The sequence below is a fragment of the Ahaetulla prasina genome, chromosome 17 (assembly GCF_028640845.1).
Source record: "Ahaetulla prasina isolate Xishuangbanna chromosome 17, ASM2864084v1, whole genome shotgun sequence".
Taxonomy (NCBI): Eukaryota; Metazoa; Chordata; class Lepidosauria; order Squamata; family Colubridae; genus Ahaetulla; species Ahaetulla prasina.
Window position 1 is genome coordinate 6,895,400 of NC_080555.1, and position 19,634 is coordinate 6,915,033.

Genomic DNA, 19,634 nt, shown 5'->3' on the forward strand with positions numbered 1-19,634 from the left:
TAACAATTCTCTCTCCAGGGGGTGCCTCTTCCTTTCCAGAAGCCGACAGAAGCAGCCACAGGTATGGTTACTGTTAAGCAGGGGTGAAATGCTCCCGGTTCGGACCGGATCGCCCGATCCAGTAGCTATGGTGGTAGGTGGTTCGGAGAACCGGTAGCAAAATTCCCTCCACACACCCCGCCCATGCCCAGCTGAGCCACGCGATCATCAGAATTTTTTTTGTTTTGTTTTTTTTACTTTTAAAAGCATTTTTCTTCAGCCGAAAAAATGCTTTTAAAAATTATTTTTTTTAAAAAAAGCCTCTGACAATCAGGCAGTTCAGCTGGGATCGTCGGAGCCTTTTAAAAGCATTTTTTTTGGCCGAAGAGGTTGTAGAAAAAATGCTTTTAAAAGTAAAAAAAAAAAGTTGGCCACGCCCACCCAGTCATATTACCACCAAGCCACGCCCACAGAACCGGTAGTAACGAATTTTACATTTCACCCCTGCTTCTAAGGTGTTGTGATTTAAGAGCTGATCAACTGTACAGCTGATGCAATGTAAGGCTGATGCAATGAAGATGAACCTTTTTTTTTTATTTATTTACATTTATATCCCGCCCTTCTCCGAAGACTCAGGGCGGCTTACAGTGTGTAAGGCAATAGTCTCATTCTATTTGTATATTTTTACAAAGTCAACTTATTGCCCCCCAACAATCTGGGTCCTCATTTTACCTACCTTATAAAGGATGGAAGGCTGAGTCAACCTTGGGCTTCACCTGCTTCTAAGGTGTTGTGATTTAAGAGCTGATCAACTGTACAGCTGATGCATTGTAAGGCTGATGCAATGAAGATGAACCATTGGTATTGGTATTGCTAGTTGTAGACTACGAAGGGGTCCGCAAGAGCTTTTACCACTTTTAAGAGATGTTTGTAAAGGCAGCCAAGAGGGGGCGTATTTCTCTCTCTTTGTATCCGGTATTCATTGCCGAGTTCTCCGTGTAGAGTAAAGAAGAAGATCGCTTGCTTGTCGGGTATTTGCATACCACGTATATCTCGGTATATGTCTTGTATATAAACCACTGTTAAAGGTCTAAGCCTGTGTGCTGTGTTTTGCTCCTGGGTTGTCTCCTAATAGTAGTCAACGCTGCAAATGCTCTGACAGTTACCCTTTTACCAACTTGGTTTAACCAGCATGTGCCTTAAATACTATTCTGGCTTATTGCTGGGTTGGTCTACATTAAGCCGTGGTTTGTTGAAACGTGGTTAGTGTGGGGCCATTCCCACTTGGCCACATTCACACAGTATGCTGAGACAGGGAGGAATTATTAATATGGACGTTATGTAATATTGTTGTCTCCCTTTTTTAACCCTTATACAGGGCATTAAATTTTCCTGCACTGTTTACAGTTATTGTATTTTTTTAATCAATAAAAATACCTTGTACACAATAATAACAGTAATATGTCAATGCATTATTACAGCACATAGTGCTGTGTGTTGTATATAATAACATGCATGATATAATTCCATACAAATGTATTACATTGCATATAATGTATATGTATAATGCTTAATACCTTATTAACACATTTACAAATTACAGTTAGTGTAGTGGTTTGTTTGTACTATCATAATGATTCTAAAAATGATAATGACTATAAACAATGCAGGGATTTGCTTGTACTGTCACAATAACAAGTTTTATATTCAAAAATTTACACAATCATCACCTTACTCCTAATAATATATGAACGATTTTTATTAAAAAGCTGCAAATAAACGGTTTTGCCTGCACTGCCGTCAACTTAATCCTTAATAATATATCAATGATTTTTATTTCTTTAAAAGGCTGCAAATAAACAGTGCAACAGTTTTGCCTTCACTGCCGTCAACTTAATCCTTAATAATATATCAATAATTTTATTTCTTTAAAAGGCTGCAAATAAACAGTGCAACGGTTTTGCCTGCACTGCCGTCAACTTAATCCTTAATAATATATCAATGATTTTTATTTCTTTAAAAGGCTGCAAATAAACAGTGCAACGGTTTTGCCTTCACTGCCGTCAACTTAATCCTTAATAATATATCAATAATTTTTATTTCTTTAAAAGGCTGCAAATAAACAGTGCAACGGTTTTGCCTTCACTGCCGTCAACTTAATCCTTAATAATATATCAATAATTTTTATTTCTTTAAAAGGCTGCAAATAAACAGTGCGGCCATTTTGCCTGCACTGCCGTCAACTTAATTCTTAATAATATATCAATAATTTTATTTCTTAAAAAGCTACAAATAAACAGTACGGCCGTTTTTCCTGCACTGCCGTCAACTTAATCCTTAATAATATATCAATAATTTTATTTCTTAAAAAGCTGCAAATAAACAGTGCAGTGGGATTGCTGGCACTGCTGCCAATAACAATGAATCAAATAACCACGTTTACATGAAATCTGAAAAAAAATCACCAGGTGCAAGGTTTGCTTGCGTGCCCTCAACTATTAATAATGATGAATGAATGTATTAAGCATCGTTATTTCCCCAAAATCTGCAAATATCTAAACAGCCTGATGGTGAGCATGTCGTGTCATCGATGGTTATCGCTGTTGTTAATAATCCTTTGATGATAATGTAGACAAACCACGCTTTGGGATTTCTCTGGGCCAGAACCCGGCTTGTTGGAAAAGAAAAACCAACCAAGCTTGTAATTCTTCCAGATCCGGAACTTCGGCTGGTCTTGGTGGCCTGTGGGCCTTACACCACGTCGGACAGCATCGCCTACGAGCCCATGGTGGACCTGATTGAGACCATCAACAAGGACAAGCCCGATGTTTGCATTTTGGTAATGGAAACCTGCGGGGTTTGTTTTGCGCTTTAGAACTTTCATCCTGGATTTAACAACCATTCATTCCGGGACCGTTTGACGTGACAACATTACTGACAATAGGATAGAATAGAATAGAATAGGAATAGAATAAAATAGGAATAGGAGAATAGAATAGTATAGAATAGAAGAGAAGAGAAGAGAAGAGAAGAGAAGAGAAGAGAAGAGAATAGGAGAAGAGAAGAGAATAGGAATAGGAATAGGAGAATAGAATAGAATAGAATAGAATAGAATAGGAATAGGAGAATAGAATAGAATAGAATAGAATAGAATAGAATAGAATAGAATAGAATAGAATAGGAATAGGAGAATAGAATAGAAGAGAAGAGAAGAGAAGAGAAGAGAAGAGAAGAGAAGAGAATAGGAGAAGAGAAGAGAATAGGAATAGGAATAGGAGAATAGAATAGAATAGAATAGAATAGAATAGAATAGAATAGAATAGAATAGAATAGAATAGGAATAGGAGAATAGAATAGAATAGAATAGAATAGAATAGAATAGAATAGAATAGGAATAGGAGAATAGAATAGTATAGAAGAGAAGAGAAGAGAAGAGAAGAGAAGAGAATAGGAGAAGAGAAGAGAATAGGAATAGGAATAGGAGAATAGAATAGAATAGAATAGAATAGAATAGAATAGAATAGAATAGAATAGAATATTGATTGATTGATTGATTGATTTGATTTTTATACCGCCCTTCTCCCGAAGGACTCAGGGCGGTGTACAGGCAAAAATAAAACAGATAATAGATAGATTATCTAGATTATCTAGATAATAGAATTTTTTATTGGCCGATTGGACACACAAGGAATTTGTCTTGGTGCATATGCTCTCAGTGTACATAAAAGAAAAGATACCTTCATCAAAAGCGACTTACTGCAGCATCAGGGAATTAAAAATCACAAATATTATTGCCTGGCACTGATGGTTGATATGGGTTGCTGCCAGCATGTTGTTGTTGTTGTTGTTGTTGTTATTATTATTATTTACTTTAATGAATAAAGTAAATAATAATATAATGCTGGCAGCAACCCATATCAACCATCAGTGCCAGGCAATAATATTTGTGATACATTTTTAAAATGTTCAGTTGACTGAGTTTCATGTTTAATGAATAAACTATATAATAATAACGGTAATAGTAATAATGTACAAAAGAGATCGTAATAATGATGACTTATTGCAGCATCAGGGGATCAAAATTCAGACGCTTGGCCACTGACCAGGGGTGAAATGCTCCCGGTTCGGACCAACGTTAATCAAGATTTGGGATGTGTTTCCCTTCTCTGTCCATCCTCATTAACCATGGCTTCCTTTCATTTTTTTTAATTTTTTTTTTGCAGCTCGGCCCCTTCGTTGATTCAAAGCACAAACAAGTCGAGGTGAGTGGAGAAGAGATGTTAAAAGTTGGTGGGCTCACATGTCTTTCGCCCCTGGGTGAGTTCAGAAGCTGGCTTGGGAGTCCAAACCAGGACGCCGGATCCAAGGGTGGGCTTCAAAAATTTTAGCAAGGGGTTCTCTGCCCGGTTGCTGGGTGGGCGTGGCCATGGCAGCCTCCTGTGCCACGGGGTGTGTATGTGTGTTTTTGCCCTCCCCGGGCTCTGGAGGCTTTCCTTGAGTCTCTAGGAGGGCGAATGTGGCCTCCCCAGGCTCCAGAGGCCCTCTGGAAGCCAGAAACGGGCCCATTTCCAGCCTTCTCAAACTTCTGATAGGCCCATTTTTCGCCCTCCCCAAACCTCTGCGCGCGCCCTGCACTTACCTGCATCCAAAACGGGCTGCATGGGGACTCCTGGGCGGGGTGGGGAGAGCCAGAAGTGGGATTTGGAGGTTCTCCGAACTGCACAGAATCTTTGCTAGAGGTTCTCCCGAACCCCCAGCAACCCACCCCTAACCAGATCCCTAAAAACTTCGCAGGATCTTTCCATTTTTTTCCCCCCGACCATTATTTTTCACTTGAGAACAGTACAATAAGACAACAACTTTCGGCCAAATTCTACAGCTGCCTTAAGTAAGCAAAATCAAATATCAACAAACTTGTTTCTCTTGGAGAGGAATTCAAAAAAAAAAAAAAGAACACAAGCAAAAACAGGTTTGTTTTTCCCCCAAAAAATGGATGCTGTCCAGATGTGCTGCCCCTAGCTAGTCAAAAGTAAGTAATTGTTGTGCTTGATGGGAGACGTAGTTCCCCAAATCTGGAAAGCATTAAATGGAGAGAGAGGTTGACGCTTGGGAGAATCTTAGGTCAAAAAACATCCAATTAGCTTCTTAAAACCCTGATTTAAATCGGGGGTGGGTGGGAATCAGAGATTCTATTCTTGATCCACCAACCAAATGTTGTTGGTTTCTAGGAAGGGCAGCTGATCATGTTGTACGACGAGGTCTTCAAGATGTGCTTGAAGACCATCATTGAAGGCACAAGGAGGTGAGAAGCCAGATTGTTGTGTTCAGATGAGCTGTGTTGTTTGTATCAGGGTGGGGTGTCTTTGCTAGCTCAGTTTCGGGCAAGGAATATTTTCTTGCATCCAGTTGTGGCCCGCCAGCAGCCATCGGAGCTGGCAGCAGATTCAGACAGTGAGGAGTTTGGGGAGGAACGTGGGCCAGTCCTGGAGTCTGGGGAAGGCTCGGACAAGGGCTCTGTATCGGAGGCAGAGAGGGCCATCAGATGCCTCCTGAGTCAGACAACAGTGAGGCAGAGGAACAGCTGGAGCCTGTTCCCAGCGTGCGCGTGCGCAGAGCTGCCAGAAAACAAGAACAATTAAGGAAACAGGGTCGACTTGGGAGTAAGGCTTGGAGATGATTGGCCCCTCCCATAAGACATAAAAGAGGAGCGAACGGGATGTGGGCTTTTGCAGGAAGCAATTAGTTCATCTGGTTGGGAAAAGCTTTGGAAAGTTTTGTTTGTGTGCCAAGTTTGGCCTTGCCCTGCGTCTGAAAATATTTGTAGCTTAGGGTTGAAGCGTCCCACGTATGATAGGCGGGTGTTGATAACCTTCCTCTGAAAGACTGTTTATCAAGCCTTGCGGACTGTAAATGAAAGTAATTTACAGTCGTATAAATAAAAGAGGTTTTGCGGGACTAAGACTTTGTTTCATGCTTTCTAAGGAAGCCTAGGTCAGAATACACCCCTGGAAAAGTTGGGGGGTTTAAGTGGGAGGTAGAATTCCCCACAGCTGAATTTTTTTTAAAAAAAAATCGGTGGGTCCTTGGTGCTGTCTGAGCTTGGTGGTTTTCTTGCAGACTTTTCATGACCCGACTAGGTAACATCATCAGTGCTGGAGCGGAGTGGGGTTTGCACTGAAGATGTCACCTAATTAGGTAATGAAACGCCTGTAAGAAAACCGCCAAGCTCGGAGAGCACCCCACAGTCCTCCCCACTCCCTTCTAGCACTGATGATGTTACCTAGTTGGCTCATGAAATGTCTACGAGAAACCCATTTTCAAGATGGGCAATTTTTTTTTTTTGCTGGAAACGGAAACTAAATACCAGAAACCAGCAAAAATTGTGTGTTCACATGACCAAAACCCAGCAAAAATTGTGTGTTCAGGATGCAGCAATAAATATAAGTCGGTTAACAAGCAATCCCAAAAAATGTGATCGTGTGACCACAAATGGGTGTGGCCATCTGGATGACCCCCCCAAAAAACCCCGGGTCTCTTGAGAATCTTTTGTAAGCTTGAGCGGTCGTTAAACGAGGACTTAACCTGCCTTCCTGATCCTCACAAGCTTGTGTCTCTCCTTCATCCCACACAGTGCCGGCTCTCACCTTGTGGTTGTGCCTTCGTTGAGGGACGTACACCATGTGTGTCTTTATCCCCAACCACCTCTTGTCTACGAACTCGCCAAAGAGGACCGACAGGTAATTTCTCCGCCGTTCAGACGAGCTCCACCTCCTCAGGCTGTTTACAGGCAGTCCTCGACTTACGACCACCCTTGAGACTTCCCGACGCTTCTGTTGCTAAGCGAAACCGTTGTTAAGTGAGCGTTGCCCCCGTTTTACAAATTTTCTCGCCACACTCAAGCGAACCACTGCGGCTGTTAAGTCACCCGGTCTGTTCAGTGAATCGGAGTTTTGCTCCATTTTATGACTTTTCTCGCCGATGACATCCTTAAGTGAATCATTGCAGTTAAGTTAGCAATACCGTCCGGTGGGTTTTCTTCCAATCCATGTGATAACAAGAGATTGATTTCTAATCAGGCTGAAATCTAGATTTAAAAGGCAAAACGTTGGATTTGCAGCTGTTTTGGCTTCCCCCCCCCCCAATGGGGATTCCAGGTGTTCCCAACAGGTGCTGTGGAGCTTCCAGCTGGTTCAAACCACCAGCAGGGGGCGATAGTGCTTACTTTTTTTGGCTTCGACTTGCCAAAAAAATAAAAACTGCCTTTTTTTTTCTCTCCCCCCCCCCCCCTCAAGAAAAGTTAGGAATTTCCTGTACTTCGGATAAGAAATTGAAGATGTTTTTCCAGGAAAAAGGCCCAGACAATAGAGTGACTCAGGCTTTAGTGCAAAGCGTAACCGGTTTGGAAGGGAGGAAATTATTGTGAATTTTTTTTTTCACCCCCTTTCAAGTTTCAGAAATCTTACGTACTTTCTTTCCGTGCTTAATGAGTTGCTTGCTTTTTTTTTTTTTTTTTAACGAACTCTTCCCTTCCGCTTACTTTACTCTCATCCTACATTTTGATATCCTAGGTTGGACATTTACACAACTTTCTCTTTTCTTTCTTTTTTTTTGGGAAAAAGATGCTAGGAAACCTAGGAACTTTCTTTTTTAAATATATATCTATATCTCTATATCTCTATATATTTATTAAATTTCCAAACATTAAAATACACAGTAAAACAACAACAAGACGATACACACACACACAAAATAAACAAAGACAAACACATCAAAATTTCAATACTAGTAACAGCTTTTCTACGTCGGCATCTCTATCCTAATTAACCTCTCTACACAAATTCTACTTCTAAATATCTCTATCTTAACTTACTTAAAAGGAACTTTCTTTTAAATCCTGTTCTGACTTTAAATTTCCACTTTCATCTAATAGATCCGAGTATCTTACTATTTTATTTAAGTCCAATACATTGGGATGGATTATGGCCTCATTCATTGATATCCAAACTGGAGCTTTCATATAGTGATTTTTCTTTATAACATCCCAAATATTGATCAAACATTCATTTTCCCCTCCCAGAGGAATGCGTACCATCCCAATTGGAGGCCATGGCTTTCCAGTATTAAAATTCTCTTATTTCTCCATTTTTTTTAAATTTACATTTATATCCCGCCCTTCTCCAAAGACTCAGGGCGGCTTACATTGTGTAAGGCAATAGTCTCATTCTATTTGTATACAAAGTCAACTTATTGCCCCCCCAACAATCTGGGTCCTCATTTTACCTACCTTATAAAGGATGGAAGGCTGAGTCAACCTTGGGCCTGGTGGGACTAGAACCTGCAGTAATTGCAGGCAGCTGTGTTTAATAACAGGCTTCTTACAGCCTGAGCCACACCGCGGCCCCAATCTTGAATCCAATCTTTTAACCAAGTTATTGCGGCTGCCTGATAATATAATTCCCAATCTGGTAGGCCGAAGCCTCCTTTGGTTCTGGAGTCCTGCAGAAGTTTACATTTTATTCGGGCTTTTTCCCCCCCGCCAAATAAATTTACCTATCATTCTGTTTAGGTATTCAAAAAACTGTTTCCCTAGCCTAATTGGTATCGATTGAAATAGATATAACAATTTAGGTAATATATTCAATTAAAGGAACTTCCTTTTGCGTGTGTGTGTGTGTGTTGGGGGGGGGGTACTTCACACTGAAACAGGACTCCCTAGGAAAGTTGTAAAAACCAACCATAAAATAGCTCCTTGTTCTGGCGTTTAAAGCCCAAATGACATATCACAGTAATAGTGAACTTTTTCGGCACTGAGTGTCCAAAGCTAGCACTGGAAACCCAAAGATCAGCTGGCCGGCGGGCACATGGCTTTTTTTTGGCTGTTTGTGGCCATTTTTCAGGCCATTTTTCGGGCTGTTTCGAGGCCACCTGAAAAACGGCTAGAAAAATGGTCAGAAAACGGCCATTTTTTTGGCCATTTTCCGGCGCCCGCAAAGACCAGCTGGACGGCGCGGTAGAAACCAGAAGAAGAGCTGGCGATGGCACCTGTGCCTACAGAGAGGGCTCTGAGTGCCACCTCACGGACATATGACGAAAGGAAAGAGGCTTCAGTTGGGAGGAGGAAAAAAAGCAGAGCTGTTTATTTTTGCTGGATTTGGCCTGGAGGGGGACGGACGGACGGACCGGGACGGACGCATGAATGTATTGCCAGGCTATGGAATTCTGGGAGTTGAAGTCCCACCAGTTTTTAAAAGGTTTGCCAAAGTTGAAGAACCTTGCTTATATAGGAACTTTACGAATGAAAGGGGAAACGGGCAATTTGTCTTTCTGGCTGGGAGTACTGTGGTTTTCTGTTTAGGGCCGGCTGGGGAATTCTGGGAATTGAAGTCCCTCCACATCTTACAAGTTGCCCGACGGTTGAGAAACACTATATTTTTAAATCTGCCTTTTCAGAAAAGGCAGACAAGGAACGAACTGGGTGTGCAATCAGAAACACACACAAAACACACCCATCCTTTTCTCGAAAGTGACAAGCCAAGGGGATTCCCTCCCATTGGGCCCGATCCAAGAACAGCAGGAAGACAAAACTTTTCTCAAACTTCTCGGTGCAACCTTGGCTGCTGGGAGGGTTTCTATTTTGGTGGGGCAACTCCCTAGGGGAAATAATAAATCCCTAAATAATCATTACTCGAGCGGTGAAATTTCCCCAGCAAGAATAAACCATGGTCCAATCTGTGGCTGTTTAATGAAAAATAAATGGGTGTTTTAGGGACTTCATTTCCCAGAATCCCATGCTAGCTGAGGAATGCTGGGAGCGGCGATTCCAGCACTTCTAGAAGAATGTTGGGTTGGGGAATGTTGCAGAGGTGGTATTCAGCCGGTTTGCGCAAACTGTTGGTGGAAATTTGGCCAAGGTCGCCAAACCAGTAGCGATGGCTGGCTGGCCATGCCCCCGAACTGGTCCCCCGGTTGCTGCTTCCTTGCCCTGCCCGCCGTGTTATTCGCGCATGCGCATCCCATTGCCTTGCAAGTCCAATGAGATGCGCATGCACGAAGAACATGGCAGCGATGGCAGCAGCTTTTTCCGCAACCTCTGGTACTTATCGGTGGCCTGCTTCTATGCGAGACGCTTTCCAGCAGCAGCGGCTAGCTGGGGGGCACTGAAAACTCGGGTCAGCTTGCCTTCCGGACTCTGGACCAGCTGCCGCGGAAGGTAAAGAGTCTGAACAAAGAGGCAGTGGTGGGGGAGGAAGCGGGGCTAGGGCCGGGGCCGCTAAAGAAGGGGAAACGGGGGTGACTGGCGAAGGGAGGGCGGGGGTAGATAGGTAGAAATTCCAAAATACTTTCTCTACTGGTTCGTTGGGCGTGGCTAGGTGGGACGTGACTGGGTGGGCGTGAGTGATGTCAAGTTGGCCACGCCCACTCAGTCACATGCCCCCCCACCTAGCCATGCCCACCGAACCGGTAGCGAAAATTTTTGAAACCCACCCCTGGAATGTTGGCTCCATCTTCAGTGCCAACCAAGGGTTAGAAAAGCTGAACTCCTTAGTTACTTTGGCGACGGTATCCAAAAAATTTGCTGAATTAATCCCTCTATCGGTGTTTTGTTTCCCACCCACCCACCCACCCGCAAATTCCAGCGAGTGCTGTTCGTTCCGGATCCCTGCACCTTAGAGATCGACGGGGTGATTTTTGGATTAACCTCGGTGGATTTGCTCTTCCACATGGGAGCGGAAGAAATCAGCCGGTAGGATCTTTGTGTTGTGTCTGTGCCCCCCGAGCCGGGCCCCCTGCCAGAAAGTGACTTGGAAAGTGAGGGGGAAGGGCCATCAGGACTTACCTCGGGAGCACCGGGTTCCCTGGCTCAGCTCCAGGAACCAGAGGCAGGCCAGGTTGAAGAGATAACCAGGCCTCCGTCCCCTGACTCTTCCCCCCCCAGGCCACGCCTTCAGACCCAGCTGATGGCAATCAGGCCTGGCTAGACCCTAGGTTTCGTAGGCAGGAGAGGCGGGAACAACAGAAGCAGGGGTGGGGCAGGCCTAGGAAGTGCTGAGTCATGGAGCCACACCCCACAGGATATAAAGGCAGCCAGAGCTGCTGTGCCTCTTCGTAGCAGGCAAATTAACTGCTTCACTAAGAGCTGAAGTACTGTTTGACTCATCGGCGTCGAGGGAGATAACAGAGACACTTGGCAGACACTCGCTATTTTGCTGCCAGAGCTGATAGTGCCGGCTAATTAAGCCATCGCTCGGACGGAGGCGAAGGGGGACAGAACATCTTGCTATAAAATATTCAATTGCACGCAGGGGAGGAAGGGCAAAAGATTTTATGCAGTTTCCAAATTTGTATTCCTTTTTAACAAAGGATAAAACCAAAAAATCCACCCCATAAAGGTAAAAGAGGGGAGGAAAAGTGAAAGAGAGGAAAAAAGGTAGAAAAGGAAAAAAAAATAGCATTTACTTCCGACTCCTTTTGGAGCCAGTAGAATAAGATAAAGAGTTAAAATAACGGTTTGCTTAGCGACCGTTCAAAGTTACGACGTTACTGACAAAAGTTGACTTATGACCGTTTTTTTCACCCTTACGACCATTTGCAGAATCAGGGGATCAGAATTCAGGTGCTTGGTAACGAACTCATATTTATGACGGTGGCAGTGTTATGACAACACTGGGGGGAAAAAATGGGAATTCGGACTGTTTTTCACACTTACGACCGTTTCAGCATCCCCCCCCCCATGGTCACGTGATTTACATTTGGCCGCTTGGCAACTGACTCACAGTTATGACCGATTGCAGCGTTCCGGGCTTCATCCGATTTCCTTTGGCGACCTTCTTGACGCGCAAAAGTCCGCTGGGAAACCAAATTCGCTTTTAACAACCGTGTACCTCGCTTAACAACCGCAGGGGTTCCCTTCCCCAACGCGGCAAGGAACGACGCCACACAGAGATTTGGGGGGGGGGACGAAACTCGCTCAGCGAACGTCTCGCTTTAGCAACGGAACCGTTGGGCTTGGTGTTGCGGTTGCAAGTCGAGGACGACTTCCTGTTAAACGAATATTTTTATTCTACGACGATTTGATTCTAGATGTGACAAAACAAGCCGGCTAACACTGCCCCCGCCCCCCTTTCCTTGCTATGGGGGTGTGTGGCATGATTCAGGAGCGAGCGCGTCAACCCTTTGTCGATTTTGGGCTCTTGCACAATCCCGGTTGCGTAAGAGGAGAAACACCGCTGGTGATTGGGAGAGAGCAACGAGTGTGAGAGAGACAAATGCCGTGAGAGACTGATGGGGGGGATAAGACTTGACTCACCCGCAGCTCACAAGCGACAGGAGGAAGGGAAAGAAACTCGGGATGGGGGTCATCGGTGGCTCTTCCAGACAGTTCAGAGGCCTTGCTCTGCCTTTAGAAGTTAGTCCTCGACTTAACGACCAGAATTTCCGTTGCTAAGCAAGGGCGGCGGGGAAGGATGACCGCTTTTTGCCTCCGTGGCTGAGCATTTGTGACAGGTGACTTAACGACCGCAATGGAGCCCCAAACTTTTCTGCAGCTGAGCGAGAAACATGCTAGGCGACTTTTGCTCCGTTTGACGACTCTCCTTGTCGGGTTTGTTAAGTCGGTCACGCGGTTGTTAAATGAATCCGCTTTCCCCCATTGACTTGCCCTCTCAGAAGGTCGCAAAAGGGGGGAGGGTCACATGACCCCGGGACTCTGCAACCGTCATAAATACGAGTCAGAAATTCAGCGGCTGAATTTTGATCACGTGCCCCTGGGGATGCTGCAGTGGTCGTAAGTGTGAAAAATGGTCATAAGTCACTTTTTTTCAGTGGCGTTGTAACTTCGGTCACTAAATGAACTGTTGTAAGTCCAGGACTATTTATCGTATGGCGCATTCACATCTAAGAAGAGACTAGACGGTCACTTACCTGCTCAAGCAGGTTCTCTTCAGGGTCCCTTCTAGTTCGATTCTATTCTGAGTTCTGAGTGCAACACATTTCAATAAAAAAAAGACACATTTATTCATCTGTGCAGGACTGGCTTAGATTTTAAATTTAGAGGGGTTTTAAATTGATTTTAATATTTATATTTTATATTTATATTTCTATTTTTAATAATTTGGGCGTTAGAATAAGTTTTTTAAGGATTATTTTAATTTGTATATTGATGTTTTATATGCCTGTGAACCGCCCTGAGTCCTTTGGGAGATAGGGCGGTATATAAATTCGAATAATAAAATAATAAATAAATAATAAATAAATAAATAAAAAATACAAAAATTTGTATTATATAAAATCTCGAAACATTACAGCTATTTAGAACTATAACGTCTAAAATATTATAAACGTACATCTAAATTACAGATATTGCTTCGTTGGTCGCCGCCAAGAAGTCAGCAAAGGGGTTTAAGCAGATTGCTGCCGTTGTTAAGTGAAATATGGTCATTAAGCAAACCCGACTTGCTTCCCTTGACTTTGCTGTATGGAAGCCGGGTAGGAAATTCGCAAACGGGGATCACCTGAACCTGCAACAACCGTCATAAGTACATGCCAGTTTCCAAGTGCCCAAATTCTGATCACACGACCGGATGCTGTGACGGTCACAAGAATGAGGACCTATTCCTAAGTCCCTTCTCTCAGAGCCCTTGTAACTTTGAACGGTCGGTCAGTTAGCCGAATCAATGGAGGAAGCTGGATTCATTGAACGACCGTGTGGTTCACTTAACAACGGCAGTTGAGTCCCTTAACAACCGGGGGGGGGGAAGCTCATGAAATCCAACGCGACTTGCTTAACCGCTGCCTTGCTTTAGCCATGGAAATTCTGCTCCCAGTTGTAGTCATGGAGCTGCCTCTTAAGGACTAGAATCTTGTGACGCTTTTTGTCCAGACCGAATGTGATAAAAGAGATTGGTTTTAAAAAAATAACACCGGTTAGCCATGACTAAGCCGGGGGTGTCTGTTAGTCACAACATATGAGGGGTTTGCAACAACAACAACAAAAGCAAATAAATTGTGACTACATTTTTATGACCTCACACAAAATAGGCACCTCTTCGTGATTTAGTAGGATTGGGTTACAGACGGACCCAAAAGCATATTTTCCCAGAAGTTTTGGTGTTAGTTGGGGTGTTGGTTATTTTTAAAGAGGTGTTAATTGCAAAGATTCGGGACTTAAAATGGAGCGTGGCCTAATAGGAATAACAGAATAAACATATGGAATCGGTCTAACGGAATAAGAGTTATTAGTACTATCGCTTTGAATAGAATAGAATAGAATAGAATAGAATAGAATAGAATTTTTATTGGCCAAGTGTGATTGGACACACAAGGATTACGATTGTTGTTATATCTCTTTCAAAACTTAATTGTACCCAGGCAAAATGCTGTTCAGATAGATACGGAGTTTTTTTAATGCATCTAAAAAAAAGAAAAATGTATAAATCAAACATACATTGAAATAAATAAATAACAGAGTTGGAAGGGACCTTGGAGGTCTTCTAGTCCAACCCACTGCTCAGGTAGGAAAAGTCAACGGAGGAAAAGCCAATGGATACAATCGCGGGTTTGTTCAAGAGCCAGGTTTTGTTTTGGTTTTTTGGAGATACAGTTTTCTAAGCCATCAACTTTAGTCCCTTGCTACATTTTTTAGCCTCAACACAATCCTGTAAGGTAGGCCAACCCCAAAGTCTGTTCAGCGATTGAACTCTTCATATATTTTTTTCTACTTTTCTTGCTCTGTTTCTCCCCCGACCCCGCTCAGTTCTTCAAGTCTTCAGGACCGTTTTTCTCGAATTCTCAAACACATCCTGACTCAGCGGAGGTAAGCCACTTTGGAACCAGGGTTTGTGTTTCGTTCTAGATTTTTAGCCTGCCACGAATACGCAAAAACAGACACGCTCGAAATGCAGTGTTGTGTCCATGCTGGGGCCGAGGGGGGGTATTGGGATTTTTAAAAGTGAGGCTTTCTGCATTCTCAAACAGTGGATGGGACCAAGGGAGGTTCTAGTCCTCATGGTTATGAATAGAGAGCACTGGTTCATTATAGATTAAAAATAATAATAATGTATGCCCAATTAGCCATAGCTTGGTGACGTTACAAATGTGGCTTTCCAGGGGATGGCCGTCTTCAGACATTAAAAAACAGCGTGTTTATGGTGTGGAGAATGTTTCAAGAAAAGCTTCATAGGGTTGAGAGGAGAAAGGAAGGAAGGAGGGAAGGAGAATGAAAGAAAGGGAGGGAGGGAGGGAGGAAGGAGAATGAAAGGAAAGGAGGAAGGAGAATGAAAGAAAGAAAGGTGAATGAAAGGAAGGAAGGAAGATGAATGAAAGAAGGAAGGGAGGAAGGAGAATGAAAGAAGGGAGGAAGGAAGGAGAAGGAAGGAAGCAGAATGAAAGAAAGGAAGGGAGGAAAGAAGGAGAAGGAAGGAAGGAAGAAGAAGGAAAGAAGGAGAGTGAAAGGGAGGGAGGAAGAATGAAAGAAGAAAGGAAGGGGGGGGGGGGGGGAGGGAGGAAAAGAAAGGAAGGGGAGAGAGAAAGGCAAGGAGGAAAAGAAGAGATGAGAGGAGGGAGGAAGGAAGGAAGGAAAAGAAGAAGGAAAGGAAAAAAGGAATGGAGGGAGGAAGAAGGACAGGGAAGAAAGGTAAAAAGGGAGAAAGGGGAGGAAAGAAGAAAAAGAGAAGAAAAGAAGGGATAAGGGAGGGAAGGAGAAATCAGTGAGGCGATGATGACCCAGAGGGTGGAAAAAGCCACCACGTCAGCTCCCTGGGTGCCTCTAAAAAAAAAATGACCCCTCCTTTTTCACATCTTGGTTTATTTCTTGGGTCAAAAACCAACATGCTTCCTTTGGTTCCGCATGCCTCACAAACTCCGCCCTTTTGTTTTGTAAACCTGCTGGATTCGACCCGATCCGTCCATCGCAGGTGATGGACAAAACCCACCTTGAAATAAACCCCGGCTTGCCACGTCCTCTCGTCCCACCCTATCTCTCCCTCTCTCTCGTCTTCATTTTGAACGCGTCCCAAAGAGAGGAGCCCAGCGGGCATATTCGATACCAGCTGCCCTCGGGTCGAACAGCCTCCGAAACGCAGCTGCTTCTCTTTGGGGGAGGGAGGGGAAGTGGGGCAGGAGGGGAGAGAGGAACGTGCCGCCGGCCGGGCCTTGGGAACACTGGCCTTTTTTTGGCCCTGAGGTTTGAGATGCCGACCCTCCCAGGAGGGGACGATTCTGGAATTAGTGGCAGCCGCGGCAGCCAGCTTGGCACTGCGTTGGTACTTTGATGGGTAGAGGAGAAGAAACAGCTGCCGGGCGCGGTCTTGAATGCTGGCCAAAGGTTGGGCAAAGCATTTGGGTGGGGGGTATATAACTCGATCTCTTTTCTCCCCCCCCCAACCCCCCTTTTTAAATTCTCAACAGCTACTATCCTCTCTACCCGCCCCCCGAGGACATGAGTGTGGATTACGAGCACTTCTACCCACACGCCTCTCTGCCTGTCACCCCGGACCTCTTGATCACTCCGTCGGACCTGAAATACTTCGTTAAGGTGGGGGAAAAGAGCTGAGCTGGGGAAGGGAAGAAAAATTAGGGAGGCAGACCCACCCTTGGGGGGGGCCTGTGTGCACGGATACTTAAGTTGTTAGGCCTGGCTTCTAAAAATAACCCCAAGATTCCAGTCCTCATGGTTTTTCTGTCAAAGGATGGGCTCAGATAGCGAGCGCCGAGGGCGACGGGTTGTCTAATGTCATGTGGGAGGTGGTGGTACGTGGGGTGGTGGGCGGGGGGGGGCATGGGGCGCCGGGCAGAGAAACACCCCACCCCCTGTTATTGCAGGATCAAATTTGGAACTCCGCCTCTTGCAAAATGTGTCCTTTGCTGAGTTTGTAACCTTCCTTGATTCCATGTTTGTATCCAAATAGAATAGAATAGAATAGAATAGAATAGAATAGAATAGAATAGAATAGAATAGAGAAGGAATAGAGAAGGAATAGAGAAGGAATAGAATAGGATAGGATTCAGAATAGCGTAGCGTAGCATAGCGTAGCATAGAATAGAACAGAATAGAATAAGATTCAGAATAGAATAGAATCGAGAAGGAATAGAATAGAATTCTGAATAGAATAGAATAGCATAGAAGAATAGAATAGAATAGAATAGGATTCTGAATAAAATAGAATAGCATAGAAGAATAGAATAGAATAGAATAGAATAGAATAGAATAGAATAGAATAGAGAAGGAATAGGATAGGATTCAGAATAGCGTAGCGTAGCATAGAATAGAACAGAATAGAATAAGATTCAGAATAGAATAGAATCGAGAAGGAATAGAATAGAATTCTGACTAGAATAGAATAGCATAGAAGAATAGAATAGAATAGAATAGAATAGAATAGGATAGGATATAGAATAGAATAGGATATAGAATAGAATAGAGAAGGAATAGAATAGAATAGAATAGAATAGGATTCTGAATAGAATAGAATAGAGAAGGAATAGAATAGAATAGAATTCTGAATAGAATAGAATAGAGAAGGAATAGAATAGAATAGGATATAGAATAGAATAGAGAAGGAATAGAATAGAATAGAATAGGATTCTGAATAGAATAGAATAGAGAAGGAATAGAATAGAATAGGATTCAGAATAGCGTAGCATAGCATAGAATAGAACAGAATAGAATAGGATTCAGAATAGAATAGAATAGAGAAGGAATAGAATAGCATAGCATAGAATAGAATAGAATAGAATAGAATAGCATGCCTCACTCAACATAATCTCATCCAACCACCCAAGTTCCTACAGGTAACGGTAACAGACTTGGAAGGGACCTTGGAGGTCATCTAGTCCAACCCCCTGCTCACGCAGGACACCTGTCCTAGTGATTCGAACCCCCGAACTTCTGACCTTTCTGACCGACAAGCTCAGCGTCTTAGCCACTGAGCCAGCTGGGTGATTCATTAAAACCTCTCGTTTTTTTCCTTTAGGACATTTTGGGGTGCATCTGCATTAACCCCAGCCGGCTGACGAAAGGACAAGTGGGGGGCAGCTATGCGCAGCTGTGGGTCCAGCCACAGGTCACCGGGGGCCAGCGCAAGAGCCCGTGCATCGCGGCGCAAGTGATTAAGATCTAACCAGGTTCCGCCGACACCTGAAGCTAGACAAAAAGACATTTTGCCATCAAGACGATGAGTTTAAGAGACTCTTTCCTTCTCCAGCATCCCAAAATCTGGGTGACCCAAGTGTCTGGACAGCATCTCCTTTTAAGTCTGCTGATGTTGGCTTTCTGGTTCTCTGCAGCTGGATGACGTCTTCCATCGTTGTTCTGGATAAAAAAAATATATATTACCCAGGCCTGTTTCTCATATCAGCACATATAAATATATAACTTGGTTGATTTCTGGGTTAGGTTCAAATCCTGCGTTTCAGCCAGCCTTATGGAATCCGAATTGCCCCACAAATAAAGTTTTGGCAGATGTGCAGTAGGCGGCTTTGATTCTCCAAGGAAGAGAATTTGGGGAGTTGAAGTCCACCCATCTTAAAGTATGGTGGCTGGGGAATTCTGGGAATGGAAGTCTACTCATCTTAAAGTATGGTGGCTGGGGAATTCTGGGAATGGAAGTCTACTCATCTTAAAGCATGCTGGCTGGGGAATTCTGGGAATGGAAGTCCACCCATCTTAAAGCAGGCTGGCTTGAGTTTTGCCATAATTATTTATCTGAATCCGTTTTTAAAGCCCTGGGCAAAATCCAGTTTGGATCCCCCCACAACCCTCTATGCCTGCAAAGCTTTCTAACTCCAACGATAAATAAGGTAAAGGTTCCCCTTGCACATATGTGCTAGTCGTTCCCGACTCTAGGGGTGCTCATCTCCATTTTAAAGCCGAAGAGCCAGCGCTGTCCGAAGACGTCTCCGTGGTTATGTGGCCGGCATGACTCAATGCCAAAGGCGCACGGAACACTCTTCCCTTCCCACCAAAGGTGGTCCCTGTTTTTCTACTTGCATTTTTTTTACCTGCTTTCGAACTGCTAGGTTGGCAGAAACTGGGACAAGGAACGGGAGCTCACCCTGTTACGCAGCAGCACCAGGGATTCGAACCGCTGAACTGCCGACCTTTCGATCGACAAGCTCAGCGTCTTAGCCCCTGAGCCACCACGTCCCTTCCCAACAATAAATTAACAATTAGCAAATTGTTTGAAAAGTGAACCTTAACTTCAGGCTTGCCTGAATTCGAGACCTTTGCAAAATTCAGGGACTGTTTTGTAAAATGTGGATTGCGTGCAAAGTGGCTTTGGTTTTGATCGGGCTTAAAATCTTGGCTGATTTTTGCTCCTCCTCCTCTGATATGTTATATTTTTATTTTTGGGGAGCACAGCCCAGTAATCTTTAATAAGAGATCTGGCCCTCAACCTATCAGATAAGAGAGCTCCGATTTTCAGTGAGTTTTATTTTCAACCAGGAAGAGTCCACGCAGTGAGAGTTTAATAAGAAGCAATTAAAAAGGCACGTTGGCATCAAGACGCCGGTTTGAAGTCGGAAAACTCGGTGAGAAGTTTTAATTTTATTTTCTTCCCGTCATGAATAAATTCTCGCTCCCTTTGGGCACCTGAGTTGCCAGTTCTCGTGCTGCATTTTGCAGTGTTGGGCTAAGTTGGCAGCAAAGGTCGGGCGAT

General features: G+C 43.8%; 1 protein-coding gene across 1 annotated transcript in view; it reads left to right on the forward strand.

Moving 5' to 3' along the window:
* Positions 1-18,416, forward strand: part of POLA2 (DNA polymerase alpha 2, accessory subunit) — a 29,708-nt gene extending 11,292 nt beyond the window's left edge. Inside the window, exons 10-18 of the mRNA XM_058160679.1 lie at positions 19-61; positions 2,694-2,818; positions 4,203-4,241; positions 5,208-5,281; positions 6,611-6,716; positions 10,617-10,723; positions 14,732-14,791; positions 16,384-16,510; positions 17,949-18,416. Coding sequence (XP_058016662.1) covers positions 19-61; positions 2,694-2,818; positions 4,203-4,241; positions 5,208-5,281; positions 6,611-6,716; positions 10,617-10,723; positions 14,732-14,791; positions 16,384-16,510; positions 17,949-18,095 — 828 coding nt within the window. The 3' untranslated portion in view covers positions 18,096-18,416. The remainder of the gene's footprint in view (positions 1-18; positions 62-2,693; positions 2,819-4,202; positions 4,242-5,207; positions 5,282-6,610; positions 6,717-10,616; positions 10,724-14,731; positions 14,792-16,383; positions 16,511-17,948) is intronic.
* Positions 18,417-19,634: the final 1,218 nt, after the last annotated feature.